This window comes from Ochotona curzoniae, unplaced genomic scaffold (genome assembly GCF_017591425.1).
Source record: "Ochotona curzoniae isolate NIBS_2020 unplaced genomic scaffold, NIBS_Ocur_1.0 contig_3819, whole genome shotgun sequence".
In the NCBI taxonomy this organism is placed as follows: domain Eukaryota; kingdom Metazoa; phylum Chordata; class Mammalia; order Lagomorpha; family Ochotonidae; genus Ochotona; species Ochotona curzoniae.
Genome location: NW_024466004.1, coordinates 48,889,781 through 48,910,300, shown reverse-complemented (window position 1 = coordinate 48,910,300; position 20,520 = coordinate 48,889,781). Strand labels below are relative to the sequence as shown.

Below are 20,520 nucleotides of genomic sequence, written 5' to 3'. Positions count from 1 at the left end.
TAACCTGGAGATCGGTACTTTGATTCATGAACGTTGTTCGTTTAAAAACATTGGAATCAAAGCGTTGTTTTCTAGGAATCGCATTACATTATCTCCCCTTTGGGAGGCCATCTTGTAGTTGGGAAAAAGGAACCGCAGGACGAAAAACAGACCTGTCACTTTTCCTTAAAGATCCCCTGGCGAGACTCAGAGGCCGGTACCAGCTTAGAAAGAGCGGAGCGAGTGTCCCCAGGAGGGGGCGCGATGCTGAGGGGTCGGCGCAGGCCCCGCTCTCGCCGAGCCCAGACCGGCCTGGGACACCTTCCCACAGAGCCCGTTTTCGCGAGGCGGAGCCCTCAGCGGCGCCCAGTGAGACACAAGGCCGGGGAACCGAGGGAAGTTTCGGCGCAGATCCTGGCCTGACTGAAATGCCACGAGGCGCGCCGAGCCAGCAGCCAGCGAGGGTTCGTTTTGACCCTGAGGCCGCTCCGTAGTCTGAAAGTGGCGTGGCCAACTCAGCCCCTTTTCCGAAGCGGAAGGGTTTCTGGCCGAGAAGAGACTTTCCCTTGAAAGAGGAAGAGGCTGCTGAAGTGGAAAACCGGAGGGTTCCTTCCGTGTAGAACTCCTAAGCTGTTAGCTTTTGGCCCAGGGAAAGACGAAAAGGGGCGGGGCACTGCGGCGCCTACGTACTGAAATGTGAAGACAATTGTTTCGGGCACTTAGCTGGCTTTGCCCTCAAGAAAAATGGCGCTGGCACGTTATCAACCCGGTAGTCACGTGCTCACCAACCGGGGTAATAGCGAGTATGGCTTCAAATGACAAGCGGATATTCCCATTCACTTCCGGGTGAGAGTAGCCAGGCGCCATCTTGTCTTGTTCGTGAAGTAGAAGCATCAAAAGGGTTGGAGAGATATTACAGGAACGGTTAGAGAAAGGCGTGTTCCGGCAGCGGAGTGGGTAAGTGATGGTGGGCGATGGTACGTGAGGCTCTGCCAGACTATGACAGTGCTCCGGGTTTCTGTGCTGAGATTACCATAGCTCAGGCTGCGTACGCTGCTCGGCGCGAGCGCCGGAGCTTCATCGGCGTGAAGCGGCGGCGTCTGCTCGACTCGGGGAGTTGGAACGGCGCGCTCGGCGGAAAGGGAGTGCTCCCCGCCGGCGAGTGCTCACGACCCTCCTGAGAGCCTCGCCTCGCAGGGGAAGGGGCTGGTGGTTGGGTTCCCGGCCGGCCGTTGGGCACTGCGCGTGCGCGGCGGGGCCGCGGGCGGCGGGAGCGCGGGCAGCGGGCGGACCGACCACGCATGCGCGCCGCGGACCGCGCGGGTCCCAAAGTTGAGTGTTTTCTTGGTTCTCAGCCGATGATGGACAGTATGTGTGAGGCGTCTGATGGGACAGGCCGGAGCCAGTGGACAAGTTTGAACTGTGGCAAATTGTTAACTGCATGTTATGGTTTAATATGTTAACTTCTCATGGATGTTTGTGCCCCCTCTGCTCCCAAGGAAAGCAAAATAAACTTGGAATTTCTCATTTACCTGCAGCAAGAGAAAAAATAACAGAAAAGCGGCAAAGCACTCAAGGTTTTCCTCATGAAATGGCCGTATCTTAACGTTTTTGAATAGGTCCTGTGTTTTAGAACAATGTTCCAAAAGAATTGAGCAAGTAGTAGTTACCGCTTCCCCAGGCGCGCCCCATAGCACGCAGAAGGAGAGCAGAGAGAGCGGCATCTTCGATCCAGTGGTTCACTCCCTAACTGGCCACAGCAGTCGGCGCTGGGCCAGCCAGGAGCCAGGAACCTGAGGCTTCTCTTGTGAGTGGCAGGGGTTCAGACACTGGGGTCAGCTTTGGCTGCTTTCCCAGTCCATAAGCTGGGGAACTGGATGGGAAGTGCAGTAGTCAGGGCACTAACTGAAGGCCTTATGGGATGCTGGTGTTGCTGGAGTTGGCCTATCCTGCCGTGCTGTGATGTGGGCCCCTGTATTTTCTTTTGTAACACACATTAGTGTGACATTTTTATTACAGTTGGTGGACTGATAACTGGTGAATTGTTGCTAATTAAGGTACATATTCTGCGCTTATTTTCTTAGCTTTTAGCTGTGCTTTACTTTTTCTGTTCCAGGATCACATTTACAATATCACATTATGTTTAGTTGTTCAGTCTCCTTAGGTTTCTCTGGGCTAGGACAGTTTCTTAGGCTTTTCTTGTTTTGTGGTGACTGATTCCCCCCTCCCCACTTTATGTGTAATAGAGAAATACACACTCAGAGACAAATATGGATCGTGCACCTGCTGGTTCACTGCCTAGGTTTCTTTTTTTTTTTTTTTTTAAGACTTATTTTATTTTTATTGGAAAGGCAGATATACAGAGAGGAGAGACAGAGAGGAAGATTTTCCGTCTGATGATTCACTCCCCAGGCAGCCGAAACGGCTGGAGCTGAGCAAATCCGAAGCCAGGAGCCTCTTCCTGGTCTCCCATGCAGGTGCAGGGTCCCAAGCTTTGGGCCGTCCTCCACTGCTTTCCCGGGCCACAGGCAGGGAGCTGGTTGGGAAGCAGGGCTGCTGGGATTAGAACCGGCGCCCATATGGGATCCCGGGCGTGCAAGGCGAGGACCTGAACCACTGCGCCATCACGCCGGGCCCCACTGCCTAGGTTTCTGTAGCAGCCAAAGCTGGACCGTCCTTAGCCAGTAGTAGCCAGGAACTCCATGTTCTCTGTGGTTGCAGGGATCCTTGTACTTGACCTGCCATCATCCCCTGCTGCATCCCGAAGTGTGCATTAACAGGAAGCTGGGCTCAGAAATGGAGCTGTGACTCAAACCTCAACACACTTGTTTGGATTGTGGGTAGCTGGAGCAGTATCTTGAAGACAGTTGCTGCTTTCTTGGTTTTGTTGACTGCTAAAAGCTAAATTGGGTTCTTTCTTTATCCTCCATTTTCATTCATACGACAAAGCCCTAACCTTGATACTTGAATATGTTTTACTGGGAGATGGGGTTCTTTAAGAGAGCAAAATGAGGTCATTAGTGTGTGCTCTAACTCCATATGACTGGTTATGTTAAAAAAGAGGAAAGACTGCTGATGCTTTAATATTGAACATGTAGGCTCCAAAACTATGAAGAAAATTTCTGTTGTTTAGGCCAGTCTGCGGTATTTGTCGTGACAGTCCAGCTGTCATGCTCAACAACTTTGACATTTTTGAGGATTGCTGCTCAGGTGTTTTTCTCGTGATTATAAAAAGTTTGAGGGGATAATTGGAGGGGTAAGGTGTGCTTTTCATCACCTTCTGTCACGGGTGCCTACCAGCCTGACTTAGCAAGTGGATAATGACCCTGATCACCTGCCTGAGGGAACGTTTGTCAGCTTTCTCCACTGTAATATTACTTTTCTCCATTTTTCCAGGAAGTCATTTTGTGTAGGGATTGAGAGTCCTAAGGACTTGAGAATTCTGCTCTTGCAGAGTTTGTTTGAAATTCTTGGCCTTAAGAGATTTGTCCTGTTGGTGTGTATCCATGGATATTTATTCCATAGTTTGTACTAGCCAGTACTGGAGTATTTCTTGCTCCTGTTGTTCCAGTGTGGCTGCTGGCAGCTTTTCCCGCGTGTCTACTTTCCCCCTTTGACCTGTCTCATCAATTTCTTTTTATAGCACTGTCTTCTTGGCACTCAAAGATACTCCAGACTCATTTTTTATATTCTTGTCCTATGCTAAAATCAGTTATTTTTTTAAGTAGCCCTAATTCCTTTTTACTGAAGCATGGTATGAGGACCAGGTTTTAAGTGTGACATCATTTTAGTCCTATTTACTTATAGTTACCACTATTCTGGGGAATCTTTACAAGCAAAATTTCCAAGTCTGTCATGTTTTTTTTTGTCATGTTTTTTAATATAGTATATTTTTTGAGCTACTAGTGCAAAAATGTTTCAATAGTACTAAAATATACGTCACTTCCGGCAGCAGCAGCAGAAGGAAAAAAAGTTACTACAAATAAAATGGTTAGACGATTTAGTCTTTATCAGCGCCATTTCCACTTGACCTGAATTCAATAAGTGAATTATTTTTGCTGTTGACATTAGTCAATGGTGTGTAGGGCTGAAATGCTAGGTGAAGAGTGTTTCTGGCATTTTGTGATGGGAAGAATGTTTCACCATGTGTATGAAAGAACAGTTGTGTTTTTGTATTTTGATTTTGCAGTTGATGCACATTTTGTTATTCATCTTCTTGTCACAGTGTGTGAGTGACTTTTGTAAATCTTAATGATTATCATTTGAACAAGTCATTTTAGCAAATCTCAGAGCTAACCAAGTTGCAATATAATCACTTAAGAAAAAGCTGAGGGCTGGCTCCTGTTATGTTAAGATAAGCCTGGGGCATGAGCACCCTGTATGGGTGTTGGTTGGGGTCCTGGCTGCTCCACTACCTATCCAGCTCCCTGCTCACATCCTGGAAAAGTGGTGAAGGATGGCCCAGTCCTTAGGACCCTGCACCCACGTGGGAGATCCAGAAGAGGTTCCTGGCTTCAGATTGGCTCAGCGCAGCTTCAGCCATTGTGGCCAGTTGGGGACTGAACAGCAGATGGAAGATCCCCCAGTTTCTCCTCTCTTTAAAACTACCTTTCTAATAAATAAATCTTAAAAAAAAAAAAGGCTGAGATAAATGATGGTCATTTCTAGTTGTGTAAGTTTCCTAGAGTATCACAAACTGGGTGACTTAAAATAGCATAAATTCATTTATTTTGAAGGCTAGAAATATAAAATTAAGATTTTTGTGTAACCATGCTCTTAGAGCTTTAGGCTAGGATACTGTTTTCTTTCTAGGTTTCATTGGTTCCTGTCAGTGCTTGGTGTTTTGTGGCTTTTGGATCCATCATTGAAATCTCTGCAATTGTCACGTGGGGTTCTCTCTGTATCCTTGCCTGTTCTTGAAGAAGACACTAGGCATTTACTAGCTACCACTGTAATCAGGTATTACCTTATTTTAATTTGAAAACATCTGCAAAGCCTTGTTTCCATATAAGGAGGCTTTTGGAGGTATGGGTGAGGGTTTAGGACTTCTGACTTCTAGGTCTCTGATGGCTGGGGACATAGTTGGAGCCATGACATTAATAACAGTCACAGGCTTCTTGGGTTCTTTTTTCTCCTGCCATGTGTGATAATTTTCATTACACAGTTCCTCTTGATTATCATTCCATTCTTCTCAGTTCTAGTTTGTTTTCCAAGAAAGTTAACTTTGTCCTAAAGGAAAGTAGTCTCAAAAAGGTCTTGCATTCTGACTCAGTAATCAGATTTCTCAAAATCTGTTTGCCCAAGCATCTTTATAATTGAATCTGAAGAAAGAATGAGTACATTGGAATCAGTTTTTTTATATTGTAAGATCGCAGTAGCAGTGTTAGAATTTTATTACACTGAAACATTTAAGTGAATAGGTAGAATGCTTTAACTGCTCAACATAGGTAAAGAATTATGAAGTTTTGAAATTATTTTAAAATATTTCCCCTGCTGTCAAGATTACTTGAGCCAAGACCGGGAAAAAAAAAAAAAGGAGAGAAAGGAAAGAAAATTCTAAGCAGTTCCTCTGTAAGAATTACTGAGTCATCTTGTCATTTTGGAAATTTTCAAACAGTGTGGAAGTAGAGTGTACCGACAGTTATCAGAATGTTCAAAATTTTTTTTAAATGATTGATTTTATTTTTATTGCAAAGTCAGATAGACAGAGAGGAAGATCTTTCGTCCGATGATTCACTCCCCAAGTGACCACAACAGCCGGTGCTGCACCGATCCAAAGCCAGGAGCCAGGAACTTCTTCCTCAGGGTCTCCCACATGGGTGCAGGATCCCAAGGCTTTGGGCTGTCCTTGACTGTTTTCCCAGGCCACAAGCAGGGAGCTGGATGGGAAGTGGAGCTGCCGGGGTTAAAACCAGCACCCATATGGGATCCTGGTGCGTTCAAAGGCGAGGACTTTAGCCGCTAGGCCACCATGCTGGGCCCCCAAATCATTATTAAACTAGTGTATAAATGTTATTCTTTTAAAAATATCTTCATTTTAAAAAGCAGATTTTCAGAAGGAGAGACAGAGAGGAAAGATCTTCCATTCATTGATTCACTCTCCAAATGGCTGCCATGGCTGGCGCTCAGTGGATACAAATCCAGGAGCCAGGAGCCTCTTTGGAGTCTCCCATGGAGGTCCGAGGTTCCAAGGCTTTCGACTGTTCCTCCACAGCTTTCTCAGGCCACAGACCGGGAGCTGGATGGGAAGTAGAGTACCAGGACATGAAACCGGCACCCGTAAGGGATCCCAGAACTTGCAGGCTGAGGATTAGTCTGTTGAGCTGTGGCTAGGCCCCTGTAAATATTCCTCCCCTTCCCCCCAAAGTATTTATTTTTATTAGAAAGACAGATTTACACAGAAAAGGAGAGATTAGGTATGTGCTGGCTCACTCTTCAGATGTGTACAGTGGCCAGAGCTGAGGCAACCTGAAGCCAGGAGCAAGCAGCTCCCTCAGGGTCTCCCATGCAGGTGCAGGGTCCCGAGGCTTTGGGCTGCCCTCGACAGCTTTCCTAGGCCACAAGCAGGGAGCTGGAAGGGAAGTGGAGTGGCTGGGTTATGAATCAGTGCCCATACAGGATCTCAATGCATGTAAGGCGAGGACGTTAGCATCTAGGCTATTGCACTGGGCCCAAATCAAGTTTCTTAACTTCAGTTTAATAGAGCACTTAAGTAAATGGAGCCTTACTTCTTCCTTGACTTTTCCTATCTTTCTTATGTTTTTACTTTTCTTTTTCTCAGAATTTGACATCTTTTTCTTAGCTTAAGTATTTTCAGTGCTAGAATAGTAGTTTCTGTAAAAAACTTGGCATAGAAAAGTTTTGGACAACAACAGAAATAGAAGTGGTTTAAATAATAGAAGTTTCAATTTATATTGTGTGACATACAGCAGAAAGACCAACTTGGATACAGAATTGTTGCAAAGAAATAATGAGGAGAGAGTCAATCTTTGCTTCTGGGGAAGAAAATGGAGTTGAGAGACTGGTGTTGTGGCACAGTGTGTTAAGCTCCTGCCAGCTAACTTCTGATCCAGCTTCCTGCTAGTGCTTCTGAGAAAGCAGAATAAGATGCTTGATCCAAGTACTTGGGCCCCTAGACCCACTTGGGAGGCTTGAATGGAACTCCTGGCTTTATAATGGTCCAGCTCTGGCTTCTGGGGAGTGAACCAGCAGATGGACAATGTCTCAGGGTGTTTCTCCCCCTGTGTTATTCTCCCTTTCAGCTAAATGTAAGTAAACTTTCAGGAAGAGTTGACCAGGAATAAGTTGTTTTGATGTATATATATTTTAAATCCCGTGCTGTTGATTAAATTTCAGGAGTGCTGCCAGAAATGATGTTGGGAAAACCCTTATAATGATACTAGCCATCACTTCCTATGCTGAGTTTGCCTGTGTTGCTCATTTAATTCTAACAAGCACCCTATGAGGTAGACACTGCTGTGGGTAGGAAAACCAAGGACTGGAGAGTGACTTGTCCGTGCACACACAGCTAGTGCAGGAGTACGTGTTGGCATCTCAGACCAGTGAAATGCCACAAAGTGTAGGTGGCAAATGGTAACCAAACCATTTGAAAGAATTGAAAAAAGTTGTTACTCGTTGACAGTTTATTTAGAGTGACTTGTTTAGTCATGAATTTGTACCATGAAGTTCAGGCCAGAGGCTCTTACCCCTCTTTCCAAGTGTTCTTTTTGTCTTCTGTCTCAGTTGTTTGACATCACTTTGTGTTGTGAATGAATTCAGTTTAGAAAGGAAAAAAAGATGTTAAAAAGTTTTACATCTAATTCTGATCTATCTCTTCTCCTTAACTTCATAATGATGAAATAATTCTGACTGTAAAGTTGATGACAGGAAAAGTTTCAAATGAATTTGGAGATGACCACACTTTCACGTTGCAGGTTTCACATTTATTTTTGCTCTAGTAAATCTTTCTTTCTCTTTTTTTTTTTTTTTTATTGTTGCTTACATTGTATTATGTAGTACAGTTTTATAGGCGCTGGGGATTCCTCCCTCTAGTAAATCTTTCTAATCTGTGAGTAGACAACATTTTTTTTTTCCTTCATAGGATATAAATATTCCTGCTGCTATGCTTCCACGCTGTGATCTGAATCAACCTAAGTTTTAATCAGAAGGTCATCCTCTGAGGTCAGTGAAGTATCAGTGTTCCCTTGCGTTAATTTGTTTATTAATTTTTAATTAAAGTTGTTAGTAAAGCTACTTTTCAAAGGTTCTCATGACACAGTTAACTTTAACAGGCTTGAAAGATGTTATAGGAAATGCGAGGTAAAAGGGAAGTGGGGCAAGGAAAGAAACACTGAAGACAGATTAGAAGAAAAGGAAGTATTCCAGCATTTACTTGATACTCATATCTACTCCAGTTATTGGCCTCAGTTGGGGAGCTTTTTCAGTGCACATATTTATACATTTATTCCGTTAATGCCATTGTGATGACTATATTGGTGTAAACAGAGGATAAGTACATCTGATTCTTAAAAAAAGGTAACAAATGTACCTTTCCTAACTCAGTGTTCTGCAGCTGAGAAATTAGAACCTGCCACTGATGAAACTAGATACTACAAAAACTAGAGTTGGAAGTTCTTAAAAACCGTGCATTTGTCTGGCTTTCCTAGTCTTTGTGTATTAAGACTTCATTGGCTTTGTTTTCAGGATAAGGGAATGGGTAGATTTAGAAGCATTCGTTTAATAACTACTTAGGGATTATCTGCTGTGTGCTAAGTCCTAGAATACAAACAGAAACATACCATTTTCTTGTGTGTGTGTCCGTCCTTGGTTCTTGAATAGGATTATGTATCAGTGTTGAGTCAGATACAAAAATATTAGACTTGTAGGAGTTTTAAACATCCTATAATGAACATTTTTAAACTAGCCTAAACAATAGGCTAGTGTGATGATCCATGCCTCTCCACCTCACCCATCTGGTGACACACACAATACCCGTCACCTAGATCCAACTGTTTTTGACGTGAAGCATCCTCCCTCTTCTTTTCCATACTATATGTGTTAAGAAATAAGTCAATCCCACTTCTCTCTGATAATAGGCAACCTTCTTGCAAAATACAAAGTCAGTAGATACATAGGTAAACATGCATGTACGTGTAATCATCTAGAGGAGCTGCATAATAGAGACTGCTATCCAGATGTGAGGATGCAATGCAGTATGCATCTCTACTTGCAAATCAAAGATGGACTCCCAATGAAACTGTTACATGTATCTTTTTTTATGATTTATTTATTTTTATTACAAAGTCGGATATACAGAGAGGAGGAGAGACAGAGAGCAAGATCTTTCATCCGATGATTCACTCCCCAAGTGACCACAACAGCTGGTGCTGCACCGATCCAAAGCCAGGAGCCAGGAACTTCTTATGGGTCTCCCACACGGGTGCAGGGTCCCAAAGCTTTGGGCCGTCCTCAACTGCTTTCCCAGGCCACAAGCAGGGAGCTGGATGGGAAGTGCAGCTGCCAGGATTAGAACTGGTGCCCATATGGGATCCCAGGCGCATTCAAGGTGAGGCCTTTTAGATATATCTTGACAATAGGATGCTGGACTCTGTCATTCTCCATACCAAGAATGTCAGGATACACTTAAATAGCAGAATGATGGGCTTAAAGACTGTTTTATGAAGGACTATATTATTGTAATAAAATAGGGGAAATCAGTGGAGGGAGTGATGGAGAGGAGAAGTCCTAGAGCCTATGGAATTGTATCACAAAATAAGTTAAGTTTTAAAAATTCAGGTTTTATAAACTGTCTCACTTCTGGCTTTGTTTCTTTGTCTCTTGTAATTTGTTTTTATTAGAAATAAAATCTAAAATCAGTTGGATTCAGTTAATAATAATAATAATTGTCTAGGGGATGGGGAGATAATACTGAATCTTATAGATACCTGTGGTAACCTATGGAGTGATATTAGCTTTTCTAAAGTTTGTAATTATTAGATTTGATCATATTGTAATTTTCTATTTCTAGTCTTCATCTGCCTTTATTTTTTTTATTAAGAATTTATTTATTTACTTATTTTTTAAAAGATTTATTTATTTTTATTGCAAAGTCAGATAGAGAGGAGGAGAGACAGAGAGGAAGCTCTTCTGTCTCATGATTCACTCCCCAAGTGGCCACAATGGCTGAAGCTGAGCTGATCTGAAGCCAGGAGCTTCTTCCAGGTCTCCCACGTGGGTACAGGATCCCAAGGCTTTGGGCCATCCTTGACTGCTTTCCCAGGCCACAGGCAGGAAGCTGGATGGGAAGCAGGGCTGCCAGGATTAGAACCAGTGCCCATATGGGATTCTGGTGCATGCAAGGCTAGGACTTTAGCTGCTAGGCTACTGTGCTGGGCCCATCTGCCTTTATTTTTATGATTATTTAAAAAGGAACAATTTTTTGTCACTTTAGTGCTATCTGTTTACCCTCTTAGAGCAGTTTTGACTAGGAGATTAAATTGCCTTGTTCTTAAAATAATTCATTTTCCAAAGGTTTATATTAGGAACATTAGGTGGTTGTTTTTGTTCATTTTTGCCATTTTTTAAGATAAAATGATTACAGCTGTATACTTCCTGCCAAACTCTGATGCCAACATTAACATAAAGATTTTAAATTTTACTTGCTAACCTAAAAATTTCAGTTGCTTCTCAGAGCCTGTTGAATTGTAGAGCTGTTGTCACGTAAGCACACCATAAAATTTCTAATGTTTATTATTAAAATTAAAGAACTCTCTAATTTAGTTTTTAAACTTTTTATTTTACTGAAGATAGCTGTTGTCACATAAGCATATCATAAAACTTCTGATCTGTGAAGTTTTAAAATTAAGGAACTCTCTAATTTTTAAAACTATTTTTATTTTATTGAAGATAAAGAATCAAGTATATTTTAGGAGAAAAGATGTGGGATCAAGGAGGACAGCCTTGGCAACAGTGGCCCTTGAATCAGCAGCAATGGATGCAGTCATTTCAGCACCAGCAGGATCCAAGTAAGGATAAACATTGAATTTTGCCTGGAGGAGGGTTGTATGTATGGGGATGGGTATGAGATATAAAGTTAAGGGAGATGAGATTAGGATTGGGTCACTTTATGGTCAGAATACAATTTTTTATCATAAATGCTCATATTCAGTTAATCATTTACACCTGAGGCATATGTTTATCCTAGCAGTTTGGAGTAAGTGGATTACAGTCTTGGCACTGCTCCCAACACCTTCCTGCTAAGGCATACTCAGGTAATGACTCAGGCAGTTGAGTCCTTGCTGTGCACCTGGGAGATCTGAATTGAGTTCTTAGCTTCCTGAGTCTGGTTGGACCCAGTTTGGACCCTCTGAGCTTTGGCAGATAAGACAGCAGATCGGAACTCTTTCTTTTTGTTTGTTTCTCTGCTCTTCAAATAAATAAAAGTAAAAAATTAAAATATGTATCCATTATTTTCTTTGTTCTTTTAAAGACTGTTTTTTTTTTTTTTTAACTTGAAATTCAGAGTTAGGGAGAAGGAAAGAGATTTTCCATCTTCTGCATCACTCCCCAGATGGTCACAGTGGCCAGAGTTGGGCCAGTCTGAAGCCAGGAGCTTCTTCTGGATCTGCCTTGTGGCTGTCAGGTCCCAAGGCCAGGAGCAAGCCATCCTCTTCTGCTTTCCCAGGCCATACACAGTGAACTGGGTGGGAAGTGGAGCTGCCAGGACACGAACTGGTGCCTGTGTGGAATGCTGGTACGGAAGGATTAGCTTGCTGCACCACTGTGCCTACTCTAGGATCACTGATTTTCTTAGGAAAAAGCTAGTTGCACATTGGAGAAGTCTTAGATACACATTGCTTAACTTCATAAATTTTATGCCATTCTTACAGTTTTTTTAAAGTACTTGTTTGAGGGAAAAAAATCCAGATAAGCAAAGAACTCCCATCTGTTGCTTTATTTCTCAGAAGTATTTCCCAGTAGTTACTGAAGCAGTGAACTTGAAAGCTGAGGTAATTCAGGTCTCTCTTGTGTGGCAGGAACTCAGTTACCTAAGCCATTGCTGATACCTGCCAGCATCCTGAGTGAGTCAGTAACCAAAGCCAGGTTTCACACACTTAACCCCTGTCCCTGCAGCTGTGTTTTTTGTTCTTGTTGTTGCTTGTTGTTGTTTGTTTGTTTGAAGATTTATTTTGTTGGAAAGTCAAATTTACAGAGAGAAGGATCTTCGATCTACTGGTTCACTCCCCAAGTGACCACCATGGCTGGAGCTGAGCTGATCTGAAGTCAGGAGCCAGGAACTTTTTACAGGTCTCCGACTTGGGTGCAGGGGCCCAAGGCTTTGGGCCGTCCTCAGCTGCTTTCCCAGGCCACAAGTAGAGCACTGGATAGGAAGTGGAGCAGCAGGGGCACAAGCTGGTGTCCGTATGGGATCCTGGCATGTGCACAGCTAGGACATTAGTAACTAGGCTACTGCTCTGGGCCCAGACAGTATATTTTGAATAAAGAATGTCTAGGAGACATAACCAGGCTAGAGATGACAGGGAGTTCAAGTTAGGGCTAGCATGTGGAGGAGCAAGGATAATTAGCTATATTCCTCTAAGGCCTGTAGGCTCAAAATAGACTTAAAATAGATATAAATAGGAAATGCAGATGCTAGAAATGATTGTCTTTTCACAAGATTTATTTTTTTATTTAGAAAGTAAGAGTTACAGAAAGACACCTTTTATTACCTACTTTACTTCCTAGATGACCACAGTGACCAGCTCTAGGTCAGGCAGAAGCCAAGAGCCAGGAGCTCCTTCCTGGTATCCCACATTTGTGGCAGGAGCCAAAACATTTGGGCCATCTTTTGCGAAGCTATTAGCAGAGAGCTGGAATCAAAAGTGGAGTAGCCAGGGCAGAAACTGGAGCCCATATAGGGTGCTAATGTCACAGGCAACGGCTTGACAGCTGCGTCATAATGCTTGGACAGTGGAAGGTGACCCAAGCTCCTTACTGCCAGCTTCAGCCTGGCCCGGCTTTAGCCATTGCAATCTTTTGGGGAGTGAACCAGCGGCTGGAAGATCTATCTTACCTCTCCTACTCCTTCCTCTGATTTTTAAATAAAAAAGTAGATTTTAAAAGAAAGAAATGGGTTAAGAGTGCTTTTATGAGGACCTTGGCTGAAAATCTGAAGTAGTTTATATTCTAGCCTGAATTTGGGTTCTTTTTTAAGATCTTTAAAATTAATTTATTTGAAGGGTAGAGTTACAGAGTGAAGGAAGACAGATGATCAGCTGGTTTAGCAGTTGCAACAGCCAGGGCTGGGCCCAGCTGAAGCCAGGAGTCCATGTGTGTGCAGGGGCCCAAGCACTTGGGCTGTCTTCCTTCCACTGTTTTCCCAGACACATAAGTAGGGAGATGTAAGGGAAGCTGGTTCTCGAACTGGTGTCTCTGTGGGATACTGGCGTCACAGGCAGAGGCTTAACATACTATTCCACAGCAGTGGCTCCTGGGTTATTTTCTAAGCATCCTTTCAGCATTAACATTCTGTAATAGTTAAAATAACTGTAAAAAAAAAAATAGCTTACAAGCTTGTTTTGACTAGAGACATTATTTAGCCCCTACATTTTGAAGCTAAATGTCATGTTGATTTGTGTTAGGTCAGATTGACTGGGCTGCATTGGCTCAAGCTTGGATTGCTCAAAGAGAAGCTTCGGGACAGCAAAGCATGGTAGAGCAACCACCAGGAATGATGCCAAATGGACAAGACATGTCTACAATGGAATCTGGTCCTAACAATCATGGAAATTTTCAAGGGGATTCAAACTTTAACAGGATGTGGCAACCAGGTTTGTTTTTTTGTTTGTTTGTTTGTTTTGTTTTCCAAGTTGAAGGACTGTCTTTAAAATAAAATGAGGATTATTCGAATTATTTGAATTTGGTTAATTTTTATGACTTCTTGAATTTACTGCTCCTTGAAGAATAGGTAGAATTCAATTTGATTTAACCTTAACGTTTTATGGTTAAAATTATTCTGTACTCAGTTGGCTAGCATTGTGGCACTCGGTTTGATTCTTCTCTTGGTTCTTCATTCCTAGGCTGACAGGGGCTGGGAACACTCTGGAAACCACTTGGCATCTAGGGAAGAGAGCATTCTTTGCCTCTCTGTTGCAACCTCTGGCCTTTTCAGAAGCAGCAGTGGCAGAGTAAAAACATGGCTAGTCTCTAATTAAGGAAAATTGTGTCACTATGTGACAAATAAATCTGTCAGATATACTCTGCCCCTATCATCTCCCCACCTTTTTCTTCCCTTTTTTCAGATAGTGAAAATATTTAAGTTTTTGTCTGTTTTGTTTTTCTGTTTGCTTGATTTTTACTTCATAGTATGATTTAGAATCTTTGATGCTAACTTTTCCATGACTTGTGTTGTTAATTTTTAAGTAATCTCAAGTTATTTATAGAGTAAGTTCATTTGGCTGTGTTGATGGTATAGTCATATCTTTTCCCTGTGAATATTACTGGTTTTCATACTATGTAAGAATGAAAAACTAAGCTAATCCCCTAACATCACTTTTGAAAGGATAGCAAATCGTGTGTATTTGATTTTGTGAGGTGATTTATTATTAGCTTTTTTTCAGTGCCGGATTTATTCCTGTTTGAAAATGTTTCGATTCCCCAATTCTAGTGTATAAATGAATCATGCTCTCCCACCTCCACCCAGCCTCCTGTTTTACTATACTGGATTCTTTTGTGACCCTAGCAAATACTTTATTTCTGTGTACTTCTATTTTCCCTCCTGAAATTGGCAACAATAGTGCCTGATTTTTTTTACCCCTACCTCACAGGGATGTTGTGAGGATAAATGTGTTCATAGAAGAGAGAAATTATATAAAATCTCAAGGTATTATTTTTATGGTGTGTTACTGAACAGAAATAGAAAATCTATTGAAACAATTGCTTTTGATTTTGTTAACATTCATTAAAAGTAATTTTGGGCTTTTGGTCTCCATTTGTTTGAGGAATGAATTAGTGCTGATGTAGTGCATTTAAGTTATTTATAAGATGATTTAGTTCATTGCTTAATTTTAAGATATGCAGAAGGAGTTTGACCAAGAAGTCATGTGTTTTCTATATTTGGTTATTTTAAAAAAAATCTAGTTTTCTTGAGATGTTAAAAATTTGTATTGATTTTGTTATAACGCCCTGTTGAATGTTTTTATGCCTAAACCCTAAATAGAATGGGGAATGCACCAGCAGCCCCCACACCCCCCTCCAGATCAGCCATGGATGCCACCAACACCAGGCCCAATGGACATTGTTCCTCCTTCTGAAGACAGCAACAGTCAGGACAGTGGGGAATTTGCCCCTGACAACAGGCATATATTTAACCAGAACAATCACAACTTTGGTGGACCACCCGATAATTTTGCAGTGGGGCCAGTGAACCAGTTTGACTATCAGGTGAAAGATATTTTGTTGTTTTAATATTGTAGATGTGCACGTAACCCATTCTTTGGAAGTGTCTCATCAAGAATTCCTAAGATATGTGTTTCACTTATTAGATTTGTACAGATAAGCACATGCTATGTTTTAGAAATTTCTGAGTATTAGAAATCATTAGATTGCTAAGGGATTATTATTAGATTTTGATTTGCTAAGAGGTCATTAGGGAAAAATTTGGGTAAAATAAAAATGTTTAAGTATAGCATTCACCTATTACAGTTCCTGTGAAATGGGAGCCTCCACAAATTGGTAGTTATTTATTTTAGTGAATTTGTTTTCTAATTTATAATTCCAGAATGGCATATTTAAATGTTAAGTAAAGTTTAGAAAAACAGTAGTTGAATATATTATTTTATCGTTATTAAGCCATGAATAAAACACATGAACATGTATCATCTTACTAGTTACAGTTCCTTCTATGTAGAATTGTGACTAGTTCTCTAGTAGTTTTTGTTTTTGCATTCTGACATGACATGTTAATAGGTTGTACAGAATTTCCTTTGTAGGGTCCAGTTCATTCCTAGGGACATAGAACTCTATGGGAATAGTGGCCTGTGTAACAGGCTTTTTCTTCATTACCAACTTGGCTAGAATCTATAATTAAATTATAGTGAATTATTTAAACATAATCCACAATTGCAACCAGCCTTTTTAAAATAACTGGTTTCAATTGTTACTTTATAAACTGAGTTATCATAATTCAAAACCTTGAAAAAATGCATACTTTTGTAAAAATTCTGGAGTGCATGTTATGTCTTTTGCTAATAAACACACAGTATTCACCTTAAGACAGCATTCCTTTAATTGAAACATAGTCAGATGCTTGTTGTATACTCATATGTGAAATACAAGAGACAGTTTTTCTTTTGTTTTGAAGAAATACAGCATCAGGGAGTTTCTGCTTATCCCACTATCACTGGTGGGTCCCTTTGACACCTTAAAATATTCTGAAAAATATATCAGTATCTTTTGTCTTTGCTTGTAAATAAATTTGTCTTACAAGATTATAGAAACAAGTTCACTAGAAATAAATGAAATTGACAGAAGTTTTCTAATTAGAGAAAATCTGTTACTTATTCGTTGTCTGGATTCAGAATGAAAAGGCTCATATATGTACATAAAACACATGTGTGTGCATATATATAGATCCTTTTCTATACTTCTTGAAAATAGCATATCAACTGGCTTTTTAGAAATCAGAACTCTCTGTGTAGGCTCTTGGGGCTACAGCAGTTATCGGTGGATGCTAGAGCATGGAATGCTTGGATTTGCTGCACACATGGATTTCTACTGTCCCAGTTCATAACACGTGTGTGTCCCAGAGAGTACATTGTATTAATGTGAAGAAAAATAAACTGCAATACTCTTTCAGCATGGGGCTGCTTTTGGTCCACCGCAAGGTGGATTTCATCCTCCTTATTGGCAACCAGGACCTCCAGGACCTCCTGCACCTCCTCAGAATCGAAGAGAAAGGCCATCATCGTTCAGGGATCGGCAGCGTTCGCCTATTACACTCCCTGTGAAACAGGAGCCTCCGCAAATTGGTAGCTATTTACCTTAGTGAATCATATTTGGCTTGCCTTTTTTTTTTTAAAAGCATGTGTTTTCTTAAATTTTTCTCATATGTTAAGATTGATTAAAGAATGCTGTTCTTTTTCAATATTTGTATATTTGAAAAGGCAGAGTGTGAGAGATTGCTTTCATTTGTTAATTTACTCTCCAAATGACTGCAATAGCTAGAGTTGAACCAGGCCGTCACCAGGAGCCAACAACTTCATCCTGGTCTCCCATATAACTGTGTCCCTTTATATTTGGATGGTCCCAGACCATCCCACATTAGTAGACCAGAACATTTAAGTGTTTCCCTTTTTACATTTTCTGGATGTACATTTTCTTTTTTAACTGGTAATACTTGTTCAGCTGAAATGTTAGTTTGAAAATAGCTTATCCTTTAGACTCTGCTCTTATTTTATATTTTAGGAAGAATGCATAAGAAGTTGGTTCTGAGTTAACCTACATCTCTGCAGACTGGCACATGGCTTAATCCGCTAGAGCCTGATTGCTCACCCTCAAATGAAATCTAACGGTGGTGATCTCTTAAGGCTTTTATAAGGATTAAGGAGGGTTTTTGTTTGTTGTTTGTTTGCAAAAAGAGGTGTTTATTTGTTTGGAAGGCAAACTTACACAGAGAAGAGATCTTCCATCTGTTAGTTGTTTGATTTCCTAAATGGTTGTGGCTAAGCAAGGCTAAAGCCAGGAGCCTAAAACTCCATCCAGGTCACCATGTGAATGGATGTGGCCCAACTACTTGGGCCATCTGCTGCTGCTTTCCCAGGCATGATAGCAGAGAGATGGGTCAGAAGTGGAGCAGCCAGGATTTGAACCAGTACTCATATGGATGCCAGAGTCATAAATTGCTGCTTAACCCACTGTATTATATTGCCAGTATCAAGATGATATTTTAATTTAATTCTGCCCTGAAAAAAATCTAAGCATAAGACATGTTTCTTATTACTGTTAAAAAAGGTTTGGTTTTGAAAAAAAGTGTGATATTTGATGCACTTTAGAAATTTACTCATAGCATTTAACTGACTTGGAAATGCTTTTTCAGATGCAGTAAAACGCAGGACTCTTCCAGCTTGGATTCGTGAAGGTCTTGAAAAAATGGAACGTGAAAAGCAGAAGAAGTTAGAAAAAGAAAGAATGGAACAGCAACGTTCACAGTTGTCCAAAAAAGAAAAGAAGACCACAGAAGATGCTGAAGGAGGAGATGGGCCTCGTTTACCGCAGAGAAGTAAATTTGTAAGTATAATCTGCTAACATGAGACTCCGTGTGAGGGTTTTGTCTGTCTAAAGAAATCATTAAAATAAATTTGTAGCCTATAGAAAAGAATTGTTCCTGAGATTACTTTTAGTTACTGTTCCAGGAGGTTTATGGTTTGATGTGTGTGTTTTTATTTGAGAGAAGTTTCATCTGCTGGTTTACTCTCCAAATGCCTCCAGCAGCTGGGAGCTGGATCTCCCATATTGGTGGCGGGAACTCAACAACTTAATCCATTGCTTGCTGCCTCCCTAGGATGTACGTTACCAGCAAGGGCTAATCATATATGGAACTGATATTCAAAGCCAGGTACTCTGCTAATGGATGCAGGAGTCCCAGTGGGTGTGCCCCTAGGGATTATGCTGTAATGTAATTAAACTTAACAGTAATTTTGATGGTTATCTTCCATCTGATGATTCATTCTCAAGATGTTCATGATCTCTGCCTTTGGCCCAGGCTGCAGCCAGAATCGTGGAGCTCAGTGCAGGTCTCCCATTAGGTGGCAGGGACTGTTGAGGTACCTATCACTTGTTATCTTCCAGCATTTACATTAGTAGGAGCTGAAGGCTGAGCTGGGACTTGAACTAGGCATTTTGATACGGAACAAGGCCTAATGACACCATAACTGCTTTGACAGATGCCTGACTTAGTATTCTTTTATTCAGCAGTAATATGATTCTAGCTGATTTGACATTGGAGCTGATCAGTAAGAAACTCAGGAAATCAGTCCTTCTCCCAGGGACGTTTTCTGAGTCAGAAGTAAATTTCAGGGAGAGGAAGCTAGCTACATTTCAGCTAGAACTTAGTTTTAAATTCTGTAATTAGAGTAAATTACTTTTTCTAAACAAGCTATGTCGTAGCTATGCTTTTTTTTTGGATATTACAGAAATAAATGATTGAAAATATTATTTATCAGTTTTGATTTTTTTAAAAAAGATTTACTTAGGAGCCTCTTCTGGGTCTCCCATGCAGTTCAGGGTCCCATGGCTTTGGGTTGTCCGTGACTGCTTTCCCAGGCCACATTCAGGGAGCTGAATGGGAAGAGGGGCCACCGGGATTAGAACCAGTACCCTTATGGGATCTCAATGCGTGCAAGGCTAAGACTTTAGCCGTTAGACTATTGTGCCAGGCCCACCAGTTTTGGTTTTTAAATGTTAAGATTAAATTGTGTATTTTCAGGTTTTATACACTATTTATTACCCCACCACCACTACACAGTCTAAAAACTGTTTGGAGATTGTCCTGAAATTCCTTTGGGTTTCTGTTCTGTCTGCTTGCTCTAGTCCAGGTTGACTTTACAGGGTAGAATTGAAGTGGTCATCTTGTCTTTGACTTAATAGGAACATCCAGAATCACTAGAAGCATCTGACTAAGGAAGGTGCTTAGCGTGTGCTGTGGATACAGAAGCATAAAACTGAAGATTGAGACAAATTGCTGGCATTTACTCAGTCTAAAGTAGAGCAAAACTTTTTTTTATGTAGTTCATTATATGACTAAACAAAAATAAGTTTCACTAAGTTATGTGGTCAGTTGAAATCTTGGAACTCAGTAAAAGTTTCTCAATTTAACTCACAGAATTTTAGGTAATATGTGGCTGCAAAAGGCTGCATAATACATATGCCATTTATCCAAAGTTCCACAAGCCATTTGTTTTAGAACTGTCATTTTCCAATGGGTATTTACTAAATCTATCTCTGGACATACTTTTCTGGTTGTTTTCAAACAAATTAGGGAGAAAGAAAATTTAAGAATTGAAATAATTCTTGGGGGCCTACCTTGTGGTATAATGCGTAAATCTTCTACGTGCAACTGGAGGATCTCATGTGGGCATTAGTTTGTATCCTGACTGCTCCATTTTTGATCCAGCTACTTGCTAATGGCCTGGAGAAAGCAGCAGCAGATGACCCTAGTGCCTGACCTCTGGTGTCAATGAGGAAGACCTTGAAGAAGCTCCTGGCTCCTGTCTCCGGGCTAACCCAGCTTTGGTTGTTTTGGCCATGGAAGATAGATCTCCCTGTTCTCTATCACTTGTCTCTGTCCCTGCCTCTGTCTTTTCCTTTTTCTCTAATTCTGACTTTCAAAAAAAGAATTAAAATAATTGAAATTTTTTTTTATTTTTTACTGATATAAAAGGGGAATATTTAGCAAAAGACACACAGGCTACAGCCCAGGAGGAAAGGCAGGGAGCTTGTGCCAACCTGCTGAGCCTCAGCCCTGGACTGGGCAGGAGAAAAGCT

General features: G+C 41.2%; 1 protein-coding gene across 11 annotated transcripts in view; it reads left to right on the top strand.

The window, feature by feature from the left end:
- Positions 1–822: 822 nt before the first annotated feature.
- Positions 823–20,520, top strand: part of PNISR (PNN interacting serine and arginine rich protein) — a 28,488-nt gene continuing 8,790 nt past the window's right edge. For 2 of the 11 annotated variants that reach the window (XM_040983813.1, XM_040983818.1), the window contains exons 1-7: positions 834–936; positions 8,081–8,160; positions 10,885–11,003; positions 13,620–13,808; positions 15,197–15,420; positions 16,835–17,006; positions 18,074–18,264. In XM_040983813.1, the coding sequence (XP_040839747.1) occupies positions 10,916–11,003; positions 13,620–13,808; positions 15,197–15,420; positions 16,835–17,006; positions 18,074–18,264 (864 nt within the window). In that variant the 5' untranslated portion in view covers positions 834–936; positions 8,081–8,160; positions 10,885–10,915. Of the gene's footprint in view, positions 937–4,688; positions 4,939–8,080; positions 8,161–9,718; positions 9,721–10,884; positions 11,004–13,619; positions 13,809–14,057; positions 14,240–15,196; positions 15,421–16,834; positions 17,007–18,073; positions 18,265–20,520 lie in introns of those variants that run through there. The other 9 variants (XM_040983808.1, XM_040983810.1, XM_040983811.1 and 6 more) reach the window with 9 other exon arrangements.